The sequence below is a fragment of the Tiliqua scincoides genome, chromosome 2, assembly GCF_035046505.1.
Source record: "Tiliqua scincoides isolate rTilSci1 chromosome 2, rTilSci1.hap2, whole genome shotgun sequence".
Classification (NCBI taxonomy): Eukaryota; Metazoa; Chordata; class Lepidosauria; order Squamata; family Scincidae; genus Tiliqua; species Tiliqua scincoides.
Window position 1 is genome coordinate 119,549,891 of NC_089822.1, and position 17,780 is coordinate 119,567,670.

Here is a 17,780-nt window from a genome sequence, read left to right on the forward strand (position 1 = left end):
TCTCCCAGCTTGCCCCACAGGCCTGCCCCCATTGGCAGCCCACAACAATGGGGGGAACTCCCAAGCTGCAGCAGGGAGGTTGCCACTTCTTGGCTTGCCCCATGTCTTGCCTGGCCAACCAGGGAGGAGGAGACCCCATGGGGGTCCAGCTGTCCCACCCCAACTGGTCAGCAGGTAAGTCAGGGATTGGGATCGACCCCTGACAGTGGGAGAAGGTAAAAATATTGGGTTTGTCCTCTCTGCCTTAATTATGCTCCTGGAGCTGGAAATGTTCAGATTGTTGAACCAAAGAGTCCTTGATACTGAGTTCATTCTACTGTTTCCAAGATCTGCTCCTCTTTATATTTCCATATCCTGTTGTCCTCTGGTTAGCTATCTCCCTATCTGTTCTTCTTAATGGACCCAAGGGAGCTCCGAGCAGTTTCCTGTGCCAGGTTTAATGTCACTCCCCTCCAAAGTCTCTTTGGGAAGATATCGCAAGTTCTCGTTATCTGACTGGCAATGCCCTTGTAGTTTGGGTGCGCTGGAGACCTTAACTCATATCTGCTTTTATTATGTAATCTATGCGGATTCTTGGGCCACCTATCTAGATTCTGCCCTAGAGAACAAACTAGGTCTCTTTACACAGAGAAATTGCCTTTTCTCTTCAGCGGTGCCCCGCAGAAGTCACTGATCAAGTGGCAAAATTCCTTTTGTTAGTAGACTAGTAGTTCTGGGCCAGACTTCAGTAAACTGTCTGTATGATTGACACCTCCCTAGAGGGAGTAGTTTGTTACTATGCCAATAAAGGTTTGATTAGTTAGCTAGCTAGCTCACTCTTGGGTAGAAATTTTTTTTTTCCTATAGCTGCCATTCTTGGGTAGAAAATGCTGACTGCCTCAATTACTAAGGAGACATGCTGGTAATTTTCTTCTTAAAACTGGCAAGATCCATAGGTCTGTGGTGGAGCACATTTTGTGCTTAGAGGGCCCTTGGTATCTCCAGTTAAAATCTCTGGTCACGCTGTTGCAGTTACCCTTTGGGGAGCAACCAAAGCCCAGGGGTCAGGTTGCTGGATATAGGTGCGAGAGCAGAAGCAATGAATGGTCAGACAGAAAATCAAGAGACAGCAGACGTATTGAGGGTTGAGAGTGCAGAGAGAGAGAGAGAGGCTGCTTGTACAAGCCTTCTCACTGCTCTTTTATTGAACATTGCAACATTAATTCAGTTACATTCTGTTCCCAGATAGTGTGCCACATTGGAATCGCATACAGGGGTGAGAACAATGGGTGCTTCTTTCTCAGAGTGCCGTATCAGCTATTTTCACACTTCGGCCTGGGTAACTTAGGACCCCCTCGGCGTGCCGTAGGGGGGGAGGTTTGCCTTGCCTTGCCATGTTACCAAAGCTTTCAGTGTGCTTCTGCATAAGCACTAAAAACACCACAATTCCCCCTTCTTAAAATTTATTTAATTTTGAGATAGCATTTTACGAAATATGAAATCAGTGTAGGCCTTGTTAGCCAAACAAGAGGACTTCAGGTTGGCATTGTGGGGTCATAACACACAAGGTTTGACACAATGAAAAAAGGACATTGGATACAACAAAAGACCTTAATAAAAAAAATGACTAAAAGAATGCATTTAGTCTGGCTGAATAGATACATGTTGAAATTACAGCTGAGATAAAAGGCAATGCCTTTTTCTCAAAAAATGATTTGCTGTAAGCAGAATTATTAAAACAACAGGTGGTGGTTAGGTAACAACACATTTGCATAATTAAAAGAAACATTTTTGTCGTGGAGCCTATTTCTACAGGCATATAAGGTTTGTTAACCATTTTTGCACATGTTAAATTGCTGCTACTTGCCACATAAAAAGTGTGCAGTAAAAGACATTGGGATTTCACCATGAATTACATTTACATTGTAAGACATTGCATCACGAGCTATGCAAACATTGAAAAACTTTAAAAACTTGGTTACATACTATGCACTCCCTTAGGGGGGGTGCTGAATGACTGTCTTAACACAATTATAAAAAGCAAAAACAAGCATAAGAACAACAACATTGAACTTTTTATTAGGGGTTCTTGGTTCACTGGATGTCATCAGGAAACTTTAGTGCCATGCATCTTCACGCACTGTGCTGACACTTAAAACGTTTCTGTGAAAATAAACAGAATAGCAGAACTTTGCTGCTAAGTTATTAATGAAGCTGGCCCTTTCACTCTCGGTCTGGCAATTATCTGTAAAAGCACATGGGGGGTGAAAGCACATTATATTTGCATTTAGTGTTTTACTTAATAAGACAGGGAGGCTTCTGAGCCTTGATACAGGGAGGCTTCTGAGCCTTGTAAAGTGTTGTTATTAGTGTAAACAAATGAACAAATGATGATCTCATATCCCTCGTTTTTAATTATTTAAATAAAAAAATTGTAAGATGCACTGTGTGTGAGTTGCAAGGCAATCTAAAATGTTATAAGAGATAATCTTAGGTTCTAAAGCAAACTGAACAGACAAAAGTGGTGATTATTCCTAGACCTTTAGTTGTCCAAACGTCTCAAGGGATTATTTCTAAGCATTGAGAATGAATGTGAAAGTTATAATTCAGCAAAAGGTTGTAACACAGCGTCTCAAGGGAACATTTCCAAGCATTGAGAGAAGTGAAAGTGAGTGAAGTTACATCAACATCTTAAGGAATTCATGTCTAAGCATTGAGAATGTGTGTGAGATTCAGAAGTGAGAAAAAGAGAGAAGCCTGTGTGTGTCAAAAGTGGGAAGCAGAGAGGCCCAGGAAATGCAAAAAAACCCACAACAAAACGTCAACTTCAGCTGACTTTTATTACAATGTGGGGTTCTTTCCTTGAAACACATTTTTTACTGGAGACAATTCTGTTGTTCCATCTTTTTTTTGTTGGCAACCTTCAGTCTCGAAAGACTATGGTATCGCGCTCTGAATGGGGGTTCCTCTCCAGTGCGCGAAGCCTGGGTAAAGAAGGTAAGGAGGATAGGCTGTTACCCATGCAGCAAATCCCCCCTCTCCACGTCGCTGGAATGGTCCAATGGAAAAGCAGAAGCCAATACGGTTGGTTCCAGCGGCGTCGCAGGAGTTGCCAGAACGTGACTGTGTACAGCCATGAACTGCCTCAGGGACTCTGGCTCCTGATTTTGCCTTGAGGTTGACTCCTGAAGCCTTTTCCACAACTGGATGTAGCCACAAGGCAGTGGAGGTTTGAGGTCAGAGTTTCCTTCTCTTAGATGAGCTGCCTTCCTAGGCTGACGAGTCCCATCTACCCGGTATTGCAGAGGGAGAGCAATACTTCCGTTTGCCTCCTCCCTGCTTGTTCCATCTTACACATACAATTATCACATACCTCCTGCAGTCAGCAAATGGCATTGCACTTTCAATCACAATGACCTCATGTCCCATAACCATCATATGACTTACTTTGGCCTGTGAAATGCAACATAACTGTTGCTAAAAATACTATCTTCTGCACCCTTTGTGAGAACCTGATCTTTGAACTGGCTGTGTTGCTTTTTTGAACTTTTTAAATATAGTTAAACCACCACAACTAATTTAAAATATTATTATCTGCCAGTTACTTGTGTATGCACCAAAACTGGTTTGAAATGAAGAATAAGAATATAAAGAGAGCTGGTGTGAATACTGTTATGCATGCTTGTTGCTCTGAAGAATATTGGATAGGTATCTACCTGTATATAAAGTCTGAGCTTAAAACTATGCTGCTGAGCCTGTGTGTTAAAAGGAAAGAATTTTTAAAAGCACACAGGACAGGGAAGATTTTTTTCCCCTGTGGTCTGAAGACGCTTTCAAACCGAAAAGTTTCCTGTGGTTTGAAAACAAAGAAACATTCACTGTGTTTGCATCTTATCTTATTGTGTTGAGAACACTGGGCACACAGCCAAGTGCAGCAATCCATTTGACTTTCAGTTTTGTGTTTGCTTGGACATTTAACTTAACATACCTTCTAACATGTGGAAACCAAAAGAAGGCTTAAAGATATTAAAAACAGGCATATATATACAGGTAACAAAAGAGAGATCAGTATGGAATTCCTGGCTAATTTTACAAGACAATTGTTTAACATTTTATAAACTGATAAATAAAAAAACATGGTAAATTATGAAATTAAGAAACATCTTATAAGAATAAAACAGAAAGGCCTTAAGGGCTTGATTAAAACTATGGGATCAGAAAAATTTTCTGATGGAACAGAATGAGACCAGAAAATCATTTTCTGATGAAACAGAATGGGATCAAAAAATCTTTTTCCTGATGAATTTAAACCATGGGATCAGGAAAAATTTTCTGATGAAGCACAATGGGACCAGAGAAAAATTTTCTGATGGAACAGAATGGGATCAGAAAATCATTTTCTTGGTGAATTCAGGGAAGCCCTTTAAGGGCCTGATGAAAGCCTTGGGATCAGAAAAGGTTTCTGATGGAACAGGATAGAATTAGTCAAAGCTATGGGAACAGGGAGACTTTTTAAAAGCCTGAATAGCTTTGTTATTACCTTTACATAAACATCTTAGAAAAAAGGGGTGTAGCTCTGAACAGAATAAGGTTTAGTTTGACTTTAAAGCTGTGATAACTGCTGCTGATGGCTGCAGTTCTAAAAGGTGTGTGGAATGAGAGACACTGAAAAGTTTGGGAACTACTACAAATCAAGCTGAAAGGGAGGGGTGAGTTTAGCTTGTTGGTAGCAGTTTGATCAGAACTGGAGCCAAGGTGTTCAAAGCTCTGTTGTACAGTTTGCTCTTGTTATAAAGTGTGGTTTGACTGATGCTGCGCAATATTTTTTGCTTGTGCTTGTTTGGCAAGTTTCACCTTTTTAAAGCGGAAGCTTATGAATATGGCTTAAATTCTGTGATATAAGCCAGGGGAAGATAATTAAATTAAAGGACTGATCACACATTATTTTAAAAACTGATGGCAGTTGCTAATTCAGCTTTCTGTGCAGAGATTTGGGAATTGGTAACGTGGTTTTTTTACTGACCTTCCCTTTGGTATATAACTACTTAAGTGGGGATGGGGATTGAGCATCTGACTGGTTTTAAAGAGAGATTTGCCTGTGTTACTTGGGCAAGCCTAAAATTTTTGAAAATATTAAACGTTCCTTCCTCTACGTACTTAACTCTTTGTTTTTTATAATGGGTAGACTTCCGGTGAGCGTCCAAGCCGTGAGTAGCATGGAGACCGAGCTCTCTTACCTTTGATCTTAAAATGCCTTTGGCTTTTTGTTTTGTTTTTATTTTTTTCTTTATAATTTGCTGATATGGCATTTAGACTCTATCGGCATTATTTTGTATTTTGTACTTTTGTATTTTTGCTGGCAAGGGATTTGTTTTGGCTCCTCCAAACGCTGCAGCCGCCATATTTACACGTACTACAGACTTGCAGCTGATTTTAATGACTTGGATGTTTTCTCCTTTTTTTGAGTGAGTTTGTTTTTTATTTGATAAGTAGTCATTTTGTTTTGAGTTATATTTTAACTCAATGATTTAATTATTATATTGAAGAAAGGAGGAATAAAAGAGTACCTGGAGTTCTCTTAGAAAGAAAGAAAGAAGCTAAGATGGTACTGACAAGAAATAATTATAAAAAACTGGGCTTGCAAATTCAATCCCCTCTGAATCATGAGAGGAAATATCATTGAACTTCAACTCAAGCTAAAATAACAAACTTTTTCCCACGTACTTCTCCTTTTCCTTCGTCCAGCTTAAGTAATTGTCGTCCTTCGGGTTCTGATGTAACACTTTATCCTTCAACAAGTTTTTGCTGTTCTCCACCCAAGATTTTATCACAAACACATTTGCTGAATGAGTCTTTGGTAGCTACTAAGAGCCCTGCTCAAATGGATTTTGTGGACAAATATGTGGACAAATATGTGCAATCTGATGATCCATCTACAATCAATTCTCAAGCAGCGTCAACCCCTGTGTTGGATTTATTTTCTTTAGATACTTTGGGTACTCAAACTATGCTGATAGCTAACACCTTACAGCTTCTTCTGCGGGACATAGCATCATTAAAATCTGATATTGAAGTTTTAATACGCCATGTAATAGACTTGGGTTTCAATCAAATTCCCCTGCTCTCCAACAATTTAATGGATCCTCTTGCTTTAAAGTCAGACTGGGGAGGTAATCTACTCATGAGTCAACTTCCAGCTTCTGCAAATTCTTCTACTGTTGGCTCCACTCTGAAGCATTCAGAGTCTCAGGGGAATCCCTCAATGACTCTGGACTCTGACTTAAATGTTTGCAAACTAATTGAAAATGCTCCTATAAGATCTAAAAGGACAAAGTTGAAATCTGTGAAATCTAAATCCCATCTTCTTGCTGGGAGGAGAGTTAGGGTGAAATTGCCCTGTCATTCTAAATCAAGATCTAAAAACCTCTCCTGAATTGTGGAGTCTTCCAAATCACCTATGGATTCTGATAGACCCTTTTCAAAGCAGGGGGGGGGGAACCAGTTTATATCTAATAGTGTGATTTCTGAAGATTGCCTGGATATGTCAACTCAATCCCCTTGTCATTGTACTAACGCTGCCTCTATTCCTTTTATTCCTCCTCCATTGGAGTCAGGTGAGACAGCTGAGGTTGAAATTCGGGATTTTTTATCTATTCCGATATCTACACCTGCTGTCAAGTCAAGCTCTTCGGCCATTTCTGCCCTAACTTTTCTTAGGGACCAATTGTTTTTTCTAAATTTTCCCAAACCAACAAAAAAATGTCTCCTATGGAGTGTAAATCCTTCTTTATAGAATCGCTTTTTTCCCTTGGTATTAATTTTATCTCTATGGATGAGATCAGGGAGGTGGAATATTTTTTATTCCCCACCCTGATCTCAGGTGTAAGAGTTGCTTTTGTAAATGTATCTCTTGCTCAATTGTTTCTTGAATTTAGAGAAAGACTTGCCAAGGCAAATATTGTGGTTAAAAGACATTTCCGTACTTCTGCTTTACCGCTATTTGGTGTTCATTGTAATTCTTTTGTAACTTGTAAGCCAATTTGTGTTTATTCACAATATGTTCATCCCGCTGTGACGAATGATTTAATTAATCTAGATCCAAAGGAGATGGGTGGGAAAGGTTCTAAGGATCTGAATACTGAGAAGATTTCTGTTATTTCACATAAAAACAGTTCTACCTCTTATGAGAAGATTTTAACTTCTACTAACTTTCCCATATCTCAAGGGGTTTCTGGCTCAGTGAAAGCCCTAGATTTAGACCCGATTTCTGAAGAGGAGGCTACGTTGATAACAGGTTTTTTTTCTTCTCCCTAAAGATGGTCAAAAATATATTATCTATAGGCTTCAATCACTCCTTACTATGCTCAATACAGATCTTCCCAATAGTGTTGATTATTCTCCTTCTCCTGCAAATTTTCTTGGTCTATCTAGGTCCCCTGGGATTAATATGGATAACCAGCGATCTTCTGTCCAGTCTCTTTCCCCTCTAGATCTTTATATGAACCCTACTCAAAATAATATCTCAGATATACATTGTAGTATTTCGGGATCAGTTACTCAGGCCTTTTTGAGCCATTTGCAGACTGAAACTTTTGTAAATACAACTCTAAATAACCATAAACAAGATGGGAGATTCTGTGCATTGGATCAACCAGGGATTGCTCCTATTACTCAGTTAATTACTCCCTTAGTTAAATTTAATAGTTCATGACTACTTTCCTCTATGCAAAATACCTCTTATAAGTTTACTTTTATATCTTGGAACATTGCTGGATGGCAAACTAAGGTGGTAGATAAAGACTTTAGAGATTTTTGTTCTCAATTTGAAGTGATTCTTATTCAAGAAACTTGGTTGTCCCCCTCTATGCCCCCTTTTCTTCAGGGTTATCTTACATTTGCCAAGCCTGCTATGAAGTCTTTATTGGGTGGCCGTTTATGGGGAGGTATAGCCATACTTATCTCAGTTGATAAGAATCCTACAGTTGTGGATTTAAACATCTCCTTAAACCCTAATATTCAGGCCTTACATATTACATGGCCGCCGATGTTCAAAATAATTCTTTTGAATGTGTATTGTCCCCCTTCCTCTGCTCGATCATTTGACAATTCTTTTCTACCTGAATTAGACCAGGTCCTTACGGATTTGGCTGACAATTTCCCTGATACACCCTGTTTATTAGCTGGCGATATGAACGCCCGTATGGGCCAAAACAATACTGATATTGGCGACAAGCTTGGTCTTACTCCTGAAGATATGAATCATCTCCCTGTTAGATCTTCCCGAGATTTTAGAATAAACAAACGGGGCCGGACTTTGTTTAGTCTTTTTTACAAGTTCCAACTGTGCATATGTAATGGTTCTTCATCTGATTCGGACTCTGGAGACTATACTTTTTTTGGCCCTAGAGGTAGCAGTGTTATAGATTATATATTGATTTATCTTTCCATCTTTTCTTTCCTGCATTCCTTTAGGGTTCTTTGCAGACCGGACAGTGACCATATGCCAATTCAGATGACTCTCTTCCCATCAGTAGGCGTAACCTCCAAATTAACTGATTTTCCAGAATTTAATGGAAATTTATGTCCACAGGGAGAGAGAAGGATTCGTTGGTCCGGGTCTATTCAGGAAAAACTTAGTTTACTTTTAGAGTCCGAAAAATTAATGGCACTGAGAGATTATATGTCAGTTTCTGATAACCCCTTGGACACCTATCAAAGGATAGTTGATGAAATTAGACCCATATTAGTCACCTCCAAATCTTTGCTACAAGCTCCCTGTTTTCATAGGGGCTGGTTTGATCAACAGTGTGTTTATCAGAAACGATGTTTAGCTAAAGCTCTCAGAAAGCGGAGAAATGTGGACTCACCCGATAATCATCATCAGTATGTTTTACTCAGGAGAACTTACAAAAATTTACTGAGAAAAAAAAAGGAAGCCTATATAAAGAAATTGTGGCAAGATTTGGGCTTGGCAGCCCTGGATAGAGACTCTGCCAAATTCTGGTTTTTGGTTTCCAAAGGAATGAACCCACAATATGGTTCTTTGGACAATCAGATAACTGCAGCTCAGTGGCATGATCATTTCTCTTTCATCTTTGGTAACAGCCCATCTGGGAATATTGTTACCCCCTATAGTGATCAGGTTCTTTTTCCTCCCCATCATGTCCCAGGTTGGGACCCTATTAATCCGAAGGAAATAAAAGAACTTATTTTATCACTACCTAATAACAAAGCCCCGGGTTTAGATATGCTCCCAGGAGAGTTATTCAAACAAAATGTCGACTGGTGGAGTGTAATCTTTTCTAAATTATTCACCTTTATAAATTGTACTGGTGATATACCCCTGGGCTGGGGTGACAGTGTTGTTGTCTCCATTTATAAGAAGGGATCTAGAGCGGACCCTAAAAATTATAGGCCAATTAGTTTACTTAGTGTGGCTTCAAAATTATATACTAAATATTTGCTCTCCAAATAGGAGAGGTGGGCATCTGAAAATGAGATTATTGCTGAGGAGCAGGCAGGCTTTAGAAAGGGAAAATCCACAATTGATCATTGTTTCATCCTCCAGCATCTGATCCATAAATACACGCAGATAGGGAGTAAAAGATTATATGTTGTTTTTGTCAACCTCAGTTCGGCATTTGACTCCATAGATAGGTCTTTGTTATGGAAGAAATTATATGCTACTAATATTGATAGGAGGCTTTTAGCCCTAATTCAGAAAATGCATTTTAACTCTACTGGGAGAGTCAGATTTGGAGCTAATGGTCATCTTTCAGAGAAGATCTCGACAGTGAAGGGAGTTAGACAAGGTTGTTTATTAGCACCTTTTTTATTTAATTTTTATATTAATAACATCATTGGTGAATTTCAAGATCCTGTTTTTTTTCCACCATCTATAGGGGACTCCAAATTATCTATCCTCCTTTATGCTGATGATATTGCCTTATTTTCCATTACTTCTATTGGCATGCGCAGAATACTCTCTAAATTGAGTGCTTTCTGTGCATATGAAAAGTTAACCATAAACTATAGTAAAACCAAAATAGTCCTCTTTGGTTCAACTAAAAAGAAGCATATTTGGAGGCTTGACCATACTCAAATTGAGCAATCTAGAGTTTTCAAGTATCTTGGGGTTTCTTTTAATGCTCAACAGTCATGGACTTCGCATTTGAATGCCTCTAAACTGAAAGCTATGCATTCATCACAACTACTTATGCGCTTTGTTAGATCGAAAGGGGGTAATTTGGTGATCCCCGCGGTGGAGGTATTTGCTAGGAAAATAATACCCCAATTAATTTATGGTGCTGAAATATGGGGTTATGCGAATCTGTCCAGTTTAGAGACACTTCAAAATTCTTTTATTCGCTCTCTTCTTGGAGTCCCTCGCTCGACACCTTCTTCCCTTCTTAGATTTGAGACAGGCCTAATTCAGATTGAAGCCTCTTGCCATATTGCTTTGGCTTTATATTGTTATAAACTTGTCTCTGTGGCTGATTCTTCTTTACCTAAAATTTGTTTCAAAGAACAACTCACAACTCCATCTTGTAAATCATGGTTATCCTTGATAAAACCCATTTTAGAATTTTATGAAATAGATATGAATCTTTTACCTACCTTTTCTTCTAATAAGATCAAGATTTTAATCAAAAATAAAATCCAGCTGTTTTTTAAGAGAAAGGACTTATGTAATATTCTTAACTTACCCTTTTCCCCTTCTCCTTTCTTATATAAATCAACCTTTGGCGTAGAAAATTATGTTACTAATTTAACTTCATTCCCTTTACGTAAGGCCTTTACTGCATTGCGATTTCAATGTATGCAATCTGCTGTCTTAGTAGGGAGATATGAAAAAATCCCATATGATCTAAGACTTTGTATATGTGGAGCAGATGTAGTTGAAGACATCTTTCATTATTTATTTACTTGTCCTCTTTATGAAGCACCAAGATCTACATTCTTGTCACCTCTAACTCCCTTACTGCAGGATAGATCTCCTGTAGCCCAGGTTTGTTGACTTTTAGTAGGTGCTGATATGGGGATTACTCTGAAAGTGGCTAGTTTTGCTCTTGCAGCGTTGACAATTCGTTCTAATTATGTAAAATCTTGTGCAGTATAGCAATTGTGTATATGGGAAATTAATTTATTCTATAGAGTTGATTCCGCCAGGGTTTATTTTATTTCTATGAAGTCAGATTTGGTCCTATTTCAGTCAACTCTGAGTTAAGCTGTAAGCCTTTATAAATGGCTTTTGATATTGTGGTTTTTTCATGTTTTTTTTCTTTTACTAGTTGATTTTACTTGTATGATGTTGATAATTGTTCCTCTTTTTTAGTCTATGGACATATTGTAATTTATTGATCTCTTATTGTAATGACCTATGGTTACCACAATTAAACTTTGACTGACTGACTATAATGGGTAGAGTAATTGTTAAGACTTCTTGGCTTTGAAGTCTTATTGCTTGCTCCCTACTTTTTCTAACAAGGGAAATGATGGCTTCTTAATAGAAGAACACATTCTTTGAGGGGTTAGATAAAAAATAAAGCTATTTAAGCATCTGGGGAAAAAAATAGCCTGTTTTGCAGGATTTTGATCTTTCTTAAGGTGGCCAAACAGTGGTTCTAACAATTGTTGCAGATGTTGCTCCCAAATGTTGCAATTACATCAAAGTTAACTGTTGGGGGATTTTTAATTCAGGTGTTGCAGGTACAACACGAAATGATAGCACTTTATGCTCAATACTACAAATAAAGTGCTTGTGTTTGCACTTTTTCTGGTGCTATATGAAAACTAAACTGTTATGAAATTTAAGACAAGTCCTGTAAGAAAAAAGGATTTACTTGGGGACCTGCTATTAAAATCCATATGGTATTGATTTTTAAAGGATTATAAAGCTTAATTCATTCTCAGCTGACACAAAGTTGGGCTGTTGAACATGTTTTGGGCTGTTTAGCATGGTTTGGGGAAAAACTTAGCTAATGATACTTTTGGCTTTCTTAAAGTGGTTGGAACATTACTGAGCTATACTGCATTCTGTGCAGGGGTTCTTAGGGACTTCTAACCATAGGGAACTAAATGATATGTATGTGTTGTACCTTTTTGTAATTCTCCAGCATCTGTGCTAGTGATGCTAAAGTTTTTAAATGTAATCTATACCTCTTTTGGCACAGAATGGGGGAGAGTTTTCCGTTTTTTAACTGTTTGCCTTCGTGCATTGTGGCCTTGTTTTACAGGGAGAACTATGAACAGCTTTAAAGACTCCTCTGCTATTAAGTTTTCTGATGCTATTGCGTTTTGAGCCATGGTTTCCATATGGGATGGCTGCTTGTTCTAGCTGGGTTGGTGCAGAGGAGGAAAAAGGGAAATATAAGCTGATGGGCTTTTAGGAAGAGCACTGTTTATTTCCTCTGACTGCTTTTGCGGCTCTGCCTGCAGAGCGAAAGTTTGGATGGGATGTAAGCAAAAAGAGTGCCTCCCTCAGGGTACCAAGGGCAGTGTTCTTTAATCACTGTAAATTAAGTCTGTGACCTCTTGAGAGGAAACACAGTGCTGAGTTTTGCTAAGGAGAAACAGTGAATCATTGCTGTGATGCTTTTGCTCCAGCCGAAAGGCTGGAACCCATACTCACCTGGGATCCTGAAGGATGTTTGACGTGTCTGTAACCCGTGCAGGGCGAGGTGAGCTGGCGGCGATCTGCGTGGCCCCTGTTCCAGGGTTAGATGAAGCAATGAATGGGGAGCAACCCAGGAAACAGTTTGCTTGATATAGAAAAAAGTGAAGCAGCTTGTCTGCTATACTTGGCTGGCCCCACGTCTGAGCGCCTGGTATAGCTACAATGGTGCTGAGAAGCAACTTGACCTCAAAGCCAGGTTGCTTATAAAAGCAGATGCAGTGAGAAGTCAGAGAGGCAGCCACCAGAAGTTGCAATTCAAGGCTGCTTGGAAAGCACACAATGCTGTAGAAGTGAGGCTAGAACAGCAGAAAGTCAAAGCAATGAATGGGAGGTAGCCAGAGGACAAGCTGTTTGATATAAAAAAAACAAGGCAGCCTGTCTACTGTACCTGATTGTTGCAGAGGGTCCCTGCTCCGGGCGCCAGATGTTGCAGTTACCCTTTGGGGAGCAACCAAAGCCCAGGGGTCAGGTTGCTGGATATAGGTGCGAGAGCAGAAGCAATGAATGGTCAGACAGAAAATCAAGAGACAGCAGACGTATTGAGGGTTGAGAGTGCAGAGAGAGAGAGAGAGGCTGCTTGTACAAGCCTTCTCACTGCTCTTTTATTGAACATTGCAACATTAATTCAGTTACATTCTGTTCCCAGATAGTGTGCCACATTGGAATCGCATACAGGGGTGAGAACAATGGGTGCTTCTTTCTCAGAGTGCCGTATCAGCTATTTTCACACTTCGGCCTGGGTAACTTAGGACCCTCCCGGCGTGCCGTAGGGGGGGAGGTTTGCCTTGCCTTGCCATGTTACCAAAGCTTTCAGTGTGCTTCTGCATAAGCACTAAAAACACCACACACACTACTGAGAAAGACTTGTGCTTGAGACTTGGAGAGTGACTGCCCATCAGAGCAGATAGTATGGAACCAGATGACCCTTGGTATGAGGCAACTCTAAACCTGATTACAACCATTACAGTTGCCTACAATCTTGTTTTCCCAGCATTGAACCTGAATCTGCTGTCCTTAATTTCCTTGTTTAAAATTAATGCTAAATCCTCATACTTCCTTTCTGGTCTACTGAGGACAAGACAGTTGCATGTTCTGGTCTTAGATGTGTGTATTTTGTTTTCAGGGCAACTCGTCTTTTCTGTGATGTCTATAACCCACAAAGCAAGACATACTGCAAGCGTTTGCAGGTTCTGTGTCCAGAGCATTCCCGTGACCCCAAGGTAGGGACAGGGTTACATTCCTTTGAGGTTTTTGAGATGCCAGTTGGATTGGAATAGGCTGGATCCCCATTTAGAGTGTCAGGGGCTTGGGCAGTGGCTGGCATAGCAGCCAGTTTGTGAGGTTTACCAGTCGCTGTGCATACCCCATGAATTCTGTAGAGGCACAGAAAAATCATGGAATGTGGTATTGAACATCAAATCAGCTTTCACTTAAGAATCAGGACAACTTTTTATTCCTCATATCTACTTGATGCACTTGAGACTGCGTGGACAGTGCCTGCTGAAATCTAACAGCACCAGGGGCATGACTAAATAAAATTTTAAGAGATTGATGAAAGAGTTTCACTGTCCTACAGGATCCCTTCCGTGCAATTAGGAAAACCAGATAAAATGACGCAGCACAACTTTTAGTAATCTATACGGGTGCCGGGCTGCTGCCAAGGAGATCTAGCTGGGGCTGTGACTCCATAGACTTGCGCTCGGTGATGATGTCATTGCTGAGTGACTTGGGAAGCTGGAGCAACTCAATAGCCAGTGGTGCTTCCAGCTGGGAGGAGTAGACAAAGTGTGTGTGTGTGTGTGTAAAATGGAAGAAGTGGGGAGGAAGGAGGATAATCAAGGGGGAGCAGAAGCCAGCAGAACATGTGAAGAGAGAATGGAATGAGTTAGTGGAACAAATGATTGAGGAAAGCATTAGATTGAGCTGAGAGGAGGCTGGCAGGGACAGAGAGGAGGTAGATTAGTGGCGGAGAAGGAGATGCCAAAGGAAGCAAGGGGAAAGACACCAGAGAGGGGGGGCGGGACAGGAGAGACAGAGAAAAGGCAAGGCACGGGACTGGTAGCAATGCTATGAGGCAAGTGGGATGAAGACAGAGGATAAGGAAAGTAGATCTTTGGATAGACTTGTAATGGTTTTAACCAGAGTCTACACAGTCCTGGCTGTATTTACTTATTTTGTAGTTTAAAATATGTCCTGCCTTCCTCCATCCAGTTAGAGGTGTTGAATCCTTGCATTTTTTTTTTGTCCTAGGTGTCTGCAGATGAGGTGTGTGGCTGCCCCCTTGTAAAAGATGTGTTTGAGCTCACCGGGGACTTCTGCCGTGTACCCAAGCGAAAATGTAACCGACACTACTGTTGGGAGAAACTGCGCCGGGCTGAGGTTGACCTGGAGCGAGTGCGCGTGGTAGGAATTGAGAACTCTTTGAGCACTGGGGCAGTGGCATGGATCAAGACAGTGATCCTGTTGCAGTGCATTGGAATGGGTTGCCCAGTTCACAAATGTATATAGTGCTGATTAATTACACGTTCCTCCTTGTTTTTTGGGCAGTGGTACAAGTTGGACGAACTGTTTGAGCAGGAGCGGAATGTACGAATGGCCATGACCAATCGGGCTGGGCTGCTTGCCCTCATGCTGCACCAAACGATCCAGCATGACCCACTGACTACAGATTTGCGCACAAGTACTGACCGCTGAGCTGGTAAGTTACTGGGGCTAGTGCTGACCCAAGGCATATGGGCATTGAGTTAGGAAAGAAGGTTCATGCAAGGCCAACTCATCTTCCTGTGGCCCTTGGGCCATTTTGCCTTGGAGCACCCCAGACTGCTGGATGGGACAGGGAGTGGACCTGTGGCACATACAAACGGAGAGAACACCACAAACTTCCTGTGCTGTCATTGGTCTTGGGGGTGTGTGATTGTTCACTTGGCATAAGTGCCCATTCGTTTAATGACTATATGTACTGTCCCTAATCTGACCAGCCTTGGCACAAACAGGATGACGATACTGAGTATTTGTCCATAGGGTCCTGTAATAGATCTGGACTCCAGCAACTGCCTCACTATCTGATATCTGGCACTGGTCATTGGTTTATGAAACATACCCTAATATTTTACCTTCAGACAAGCATCAGCTCTCATCCACCACTGGCAGGGAGGGATTATGAGCTGCTGTGTGTCTACCAGGAAGACCCAAAAAGCATTGGGGAGGCTTTTCTCTTGTGCCTTCCAGTGTCTGATCAGGAAATAGAATTAGTCAGCTGAGAGATGGGAAAATGGAATCCCTGCTATTTCCTGTAGATCAGGAGTGTCCAAACATTTTAGCAGGAGGGCCGCATCATCTCTCTGACACTGTGCTGGGGGCCGGGGGAAAAAAAGAATTAATTTACATTTCAAATTTGAATAAATTTGCATAAATGAATATATTTGAGATGGAACTTACATGAATGAATGAAGGTCTCGCAGTAGCTCAAGGCCTATAAAAGACCTTGCACAAAGCAAGGCCAGCGTTTTCTTCGCTGTCACTGCTGGATCACAAATGTGAAACAGCAAGTAGTGGAGGAAGCCCTCGTCCCACAGCTCAAGTGAGAGTCGAACAGTCGTCCTCACAGTGAGAGCAGTTACGTCGGGCCAGCATGGACTCCAGCAAATCTCTGGAGGGCCAGAGGCTCATTGAAGACTGGGACCTCTCTGAGGGCCACAAGTGGCCCCTGGGCTGGGGTTTGGGCACCCATGCTGTAGATGAACATCAGCTGAATTCTCTGGCTAAGTTTAAGGAGGAAGACTGTTGAGTCCTGTACCATGTCTTTCCTAATACCTCTCTCCCTTTTTTTTGCAGTTGCTTTCCTGAGTGCTGGGAGAGACCTTTGTGATTCAGTGCCAATTCAACCGGAATCTTTTTTTAAATGGTTTTTTCTTAATGTCTTATTTTTCTCTATTCAGATAGTAAGCACTGGTGTGGGTTTTTGGCTTTGAGCCTCTCCTGCTCGCTCCCGTAGAATCTAGCTGCCTCTGACTTAGCCCCTGTGCCAGTGTCTGTTAACCTTCCCTGTGTATAGTCCTTTTTCTATCAGTGCAGTTCTAGATAGAGGCCTGGTGATAAGGCACAGGAGGAGGAAAGTGGGAGTGGTTCTTCTTGCTTCTCCCCTTCCTGGAAAAGAATGTTTTCACTCCTACTAGCTTGGGATATGACTAGCTTTTTCAAGCAGGATTTTTTTTAGATTTGTGATAGTGGACTGCAACCAAGAGACCATTCATGTGGCTGCTGTTGTCTAAGTGATTTGGAAAGGAGGAGCTTATAGGCTGCCCAGCAGGACAGAGGAAACAGCTAGGCATGAACATTGCACTTTGTGTACTGCAGCCTGGAGACAGAAAATAAAAAGTCCTTGCAATATGGTGTGTGTGTGTGTTAGTTGGAATTGACATCTTGTGTGAAATATTTTCCTTGCTGGTGCTTCCCCACTCTCTCCTCCCTCCCCCAATCCACATCTCATATCTCTTTATTCATTCCTTGTCATTTAGTTATGTTTCCAGTACTTGCCAGAAGCATAGTTTCTCCCATGTTGGCATACTAAGTCTTCCACTGTACTCCTGCAACATCTAAACCTGAGTAACTACTGCCAGGTAGCCTGATTAATCTAGACTGATAAAAGTTCTCATGTATGAACAGGATTAATGAACGACTCCTCTCTGTTCTCCTTCCCTCACCAGAAAGGCTTCCTGTAGAAGGTAGCACAGTTATCATACTTTCCAACAACATGGGGCAGTGGTGTAGTTTAAGCTGGGAGTGCAGAAAACTTTCCCTGTGCTTGTAAGCTGCCTTGGGTGCCCCACTGGGTTGTAGAAGGGGGGGATAAAAATTCTTTAAATAATAAATTCTCTCTGTATAACATCAAAGAATCACACCACACTCATGCTCCTTGCTTCCTCTTTAAAAATGGATTGACACGCTAAATTCTGTTTTAGCACAATTCAACAGTGTTCTGTCACTGCGGCCGTTATAGTTGTAGGTGGCAGCATGAAGAGTTTGCATCCACAGGTGGCAGCGGCTTCTCATTGCCTCCTTGTAAGCCATCCATGGGTGGACAGGCTTGTCAGTTGGCAGTGAGGTACAGACGGTGGCAGCAAAT

At 41.1% G+C, this 17,780-nt stretch overlaps 1 protein-coding gene across 4 annotated transcripts in view; it reads left to right on the forward strand.

Moving 5' to 3' along the window:
- The window catches only part of CXXC1 (CXXC finger protein 1), a 32,549-nt gene extending 15,507 nt beyond the window's left edge, over positions 1 to 17,042 (forward strand). For all 4 annotated transcript variants that reach the window (XM_066615716.1, XM_066615719.1, XM_066615718.1 and 1 more), the window contains 4 exons: positions 13,779 to 13,875; positions 14,906 to 15,058; positions 15,203 to 15,353; positions 16,490 to 17,042. In XM_066615716.1, coding sequence (XP_066471813.1) covers positions 13,779 to 13,875; positions 14,906 to 15,058; positions 15,203 to 15,349 — 397 coding nt within the window. In that variant the 3' untranslated portion in view covers positions 15,350 to 15,353; positions 16,490 to 17,042. The remainder of the gene's footprint in view (positions 1 to 13,778; positions 13,876 to 14,905; positions 15,059 to 15,202; positions 15,354 to 16,489) is intronic.
- Positions 17,043 to 17,780: the final 738 nt, after the last annotated feature.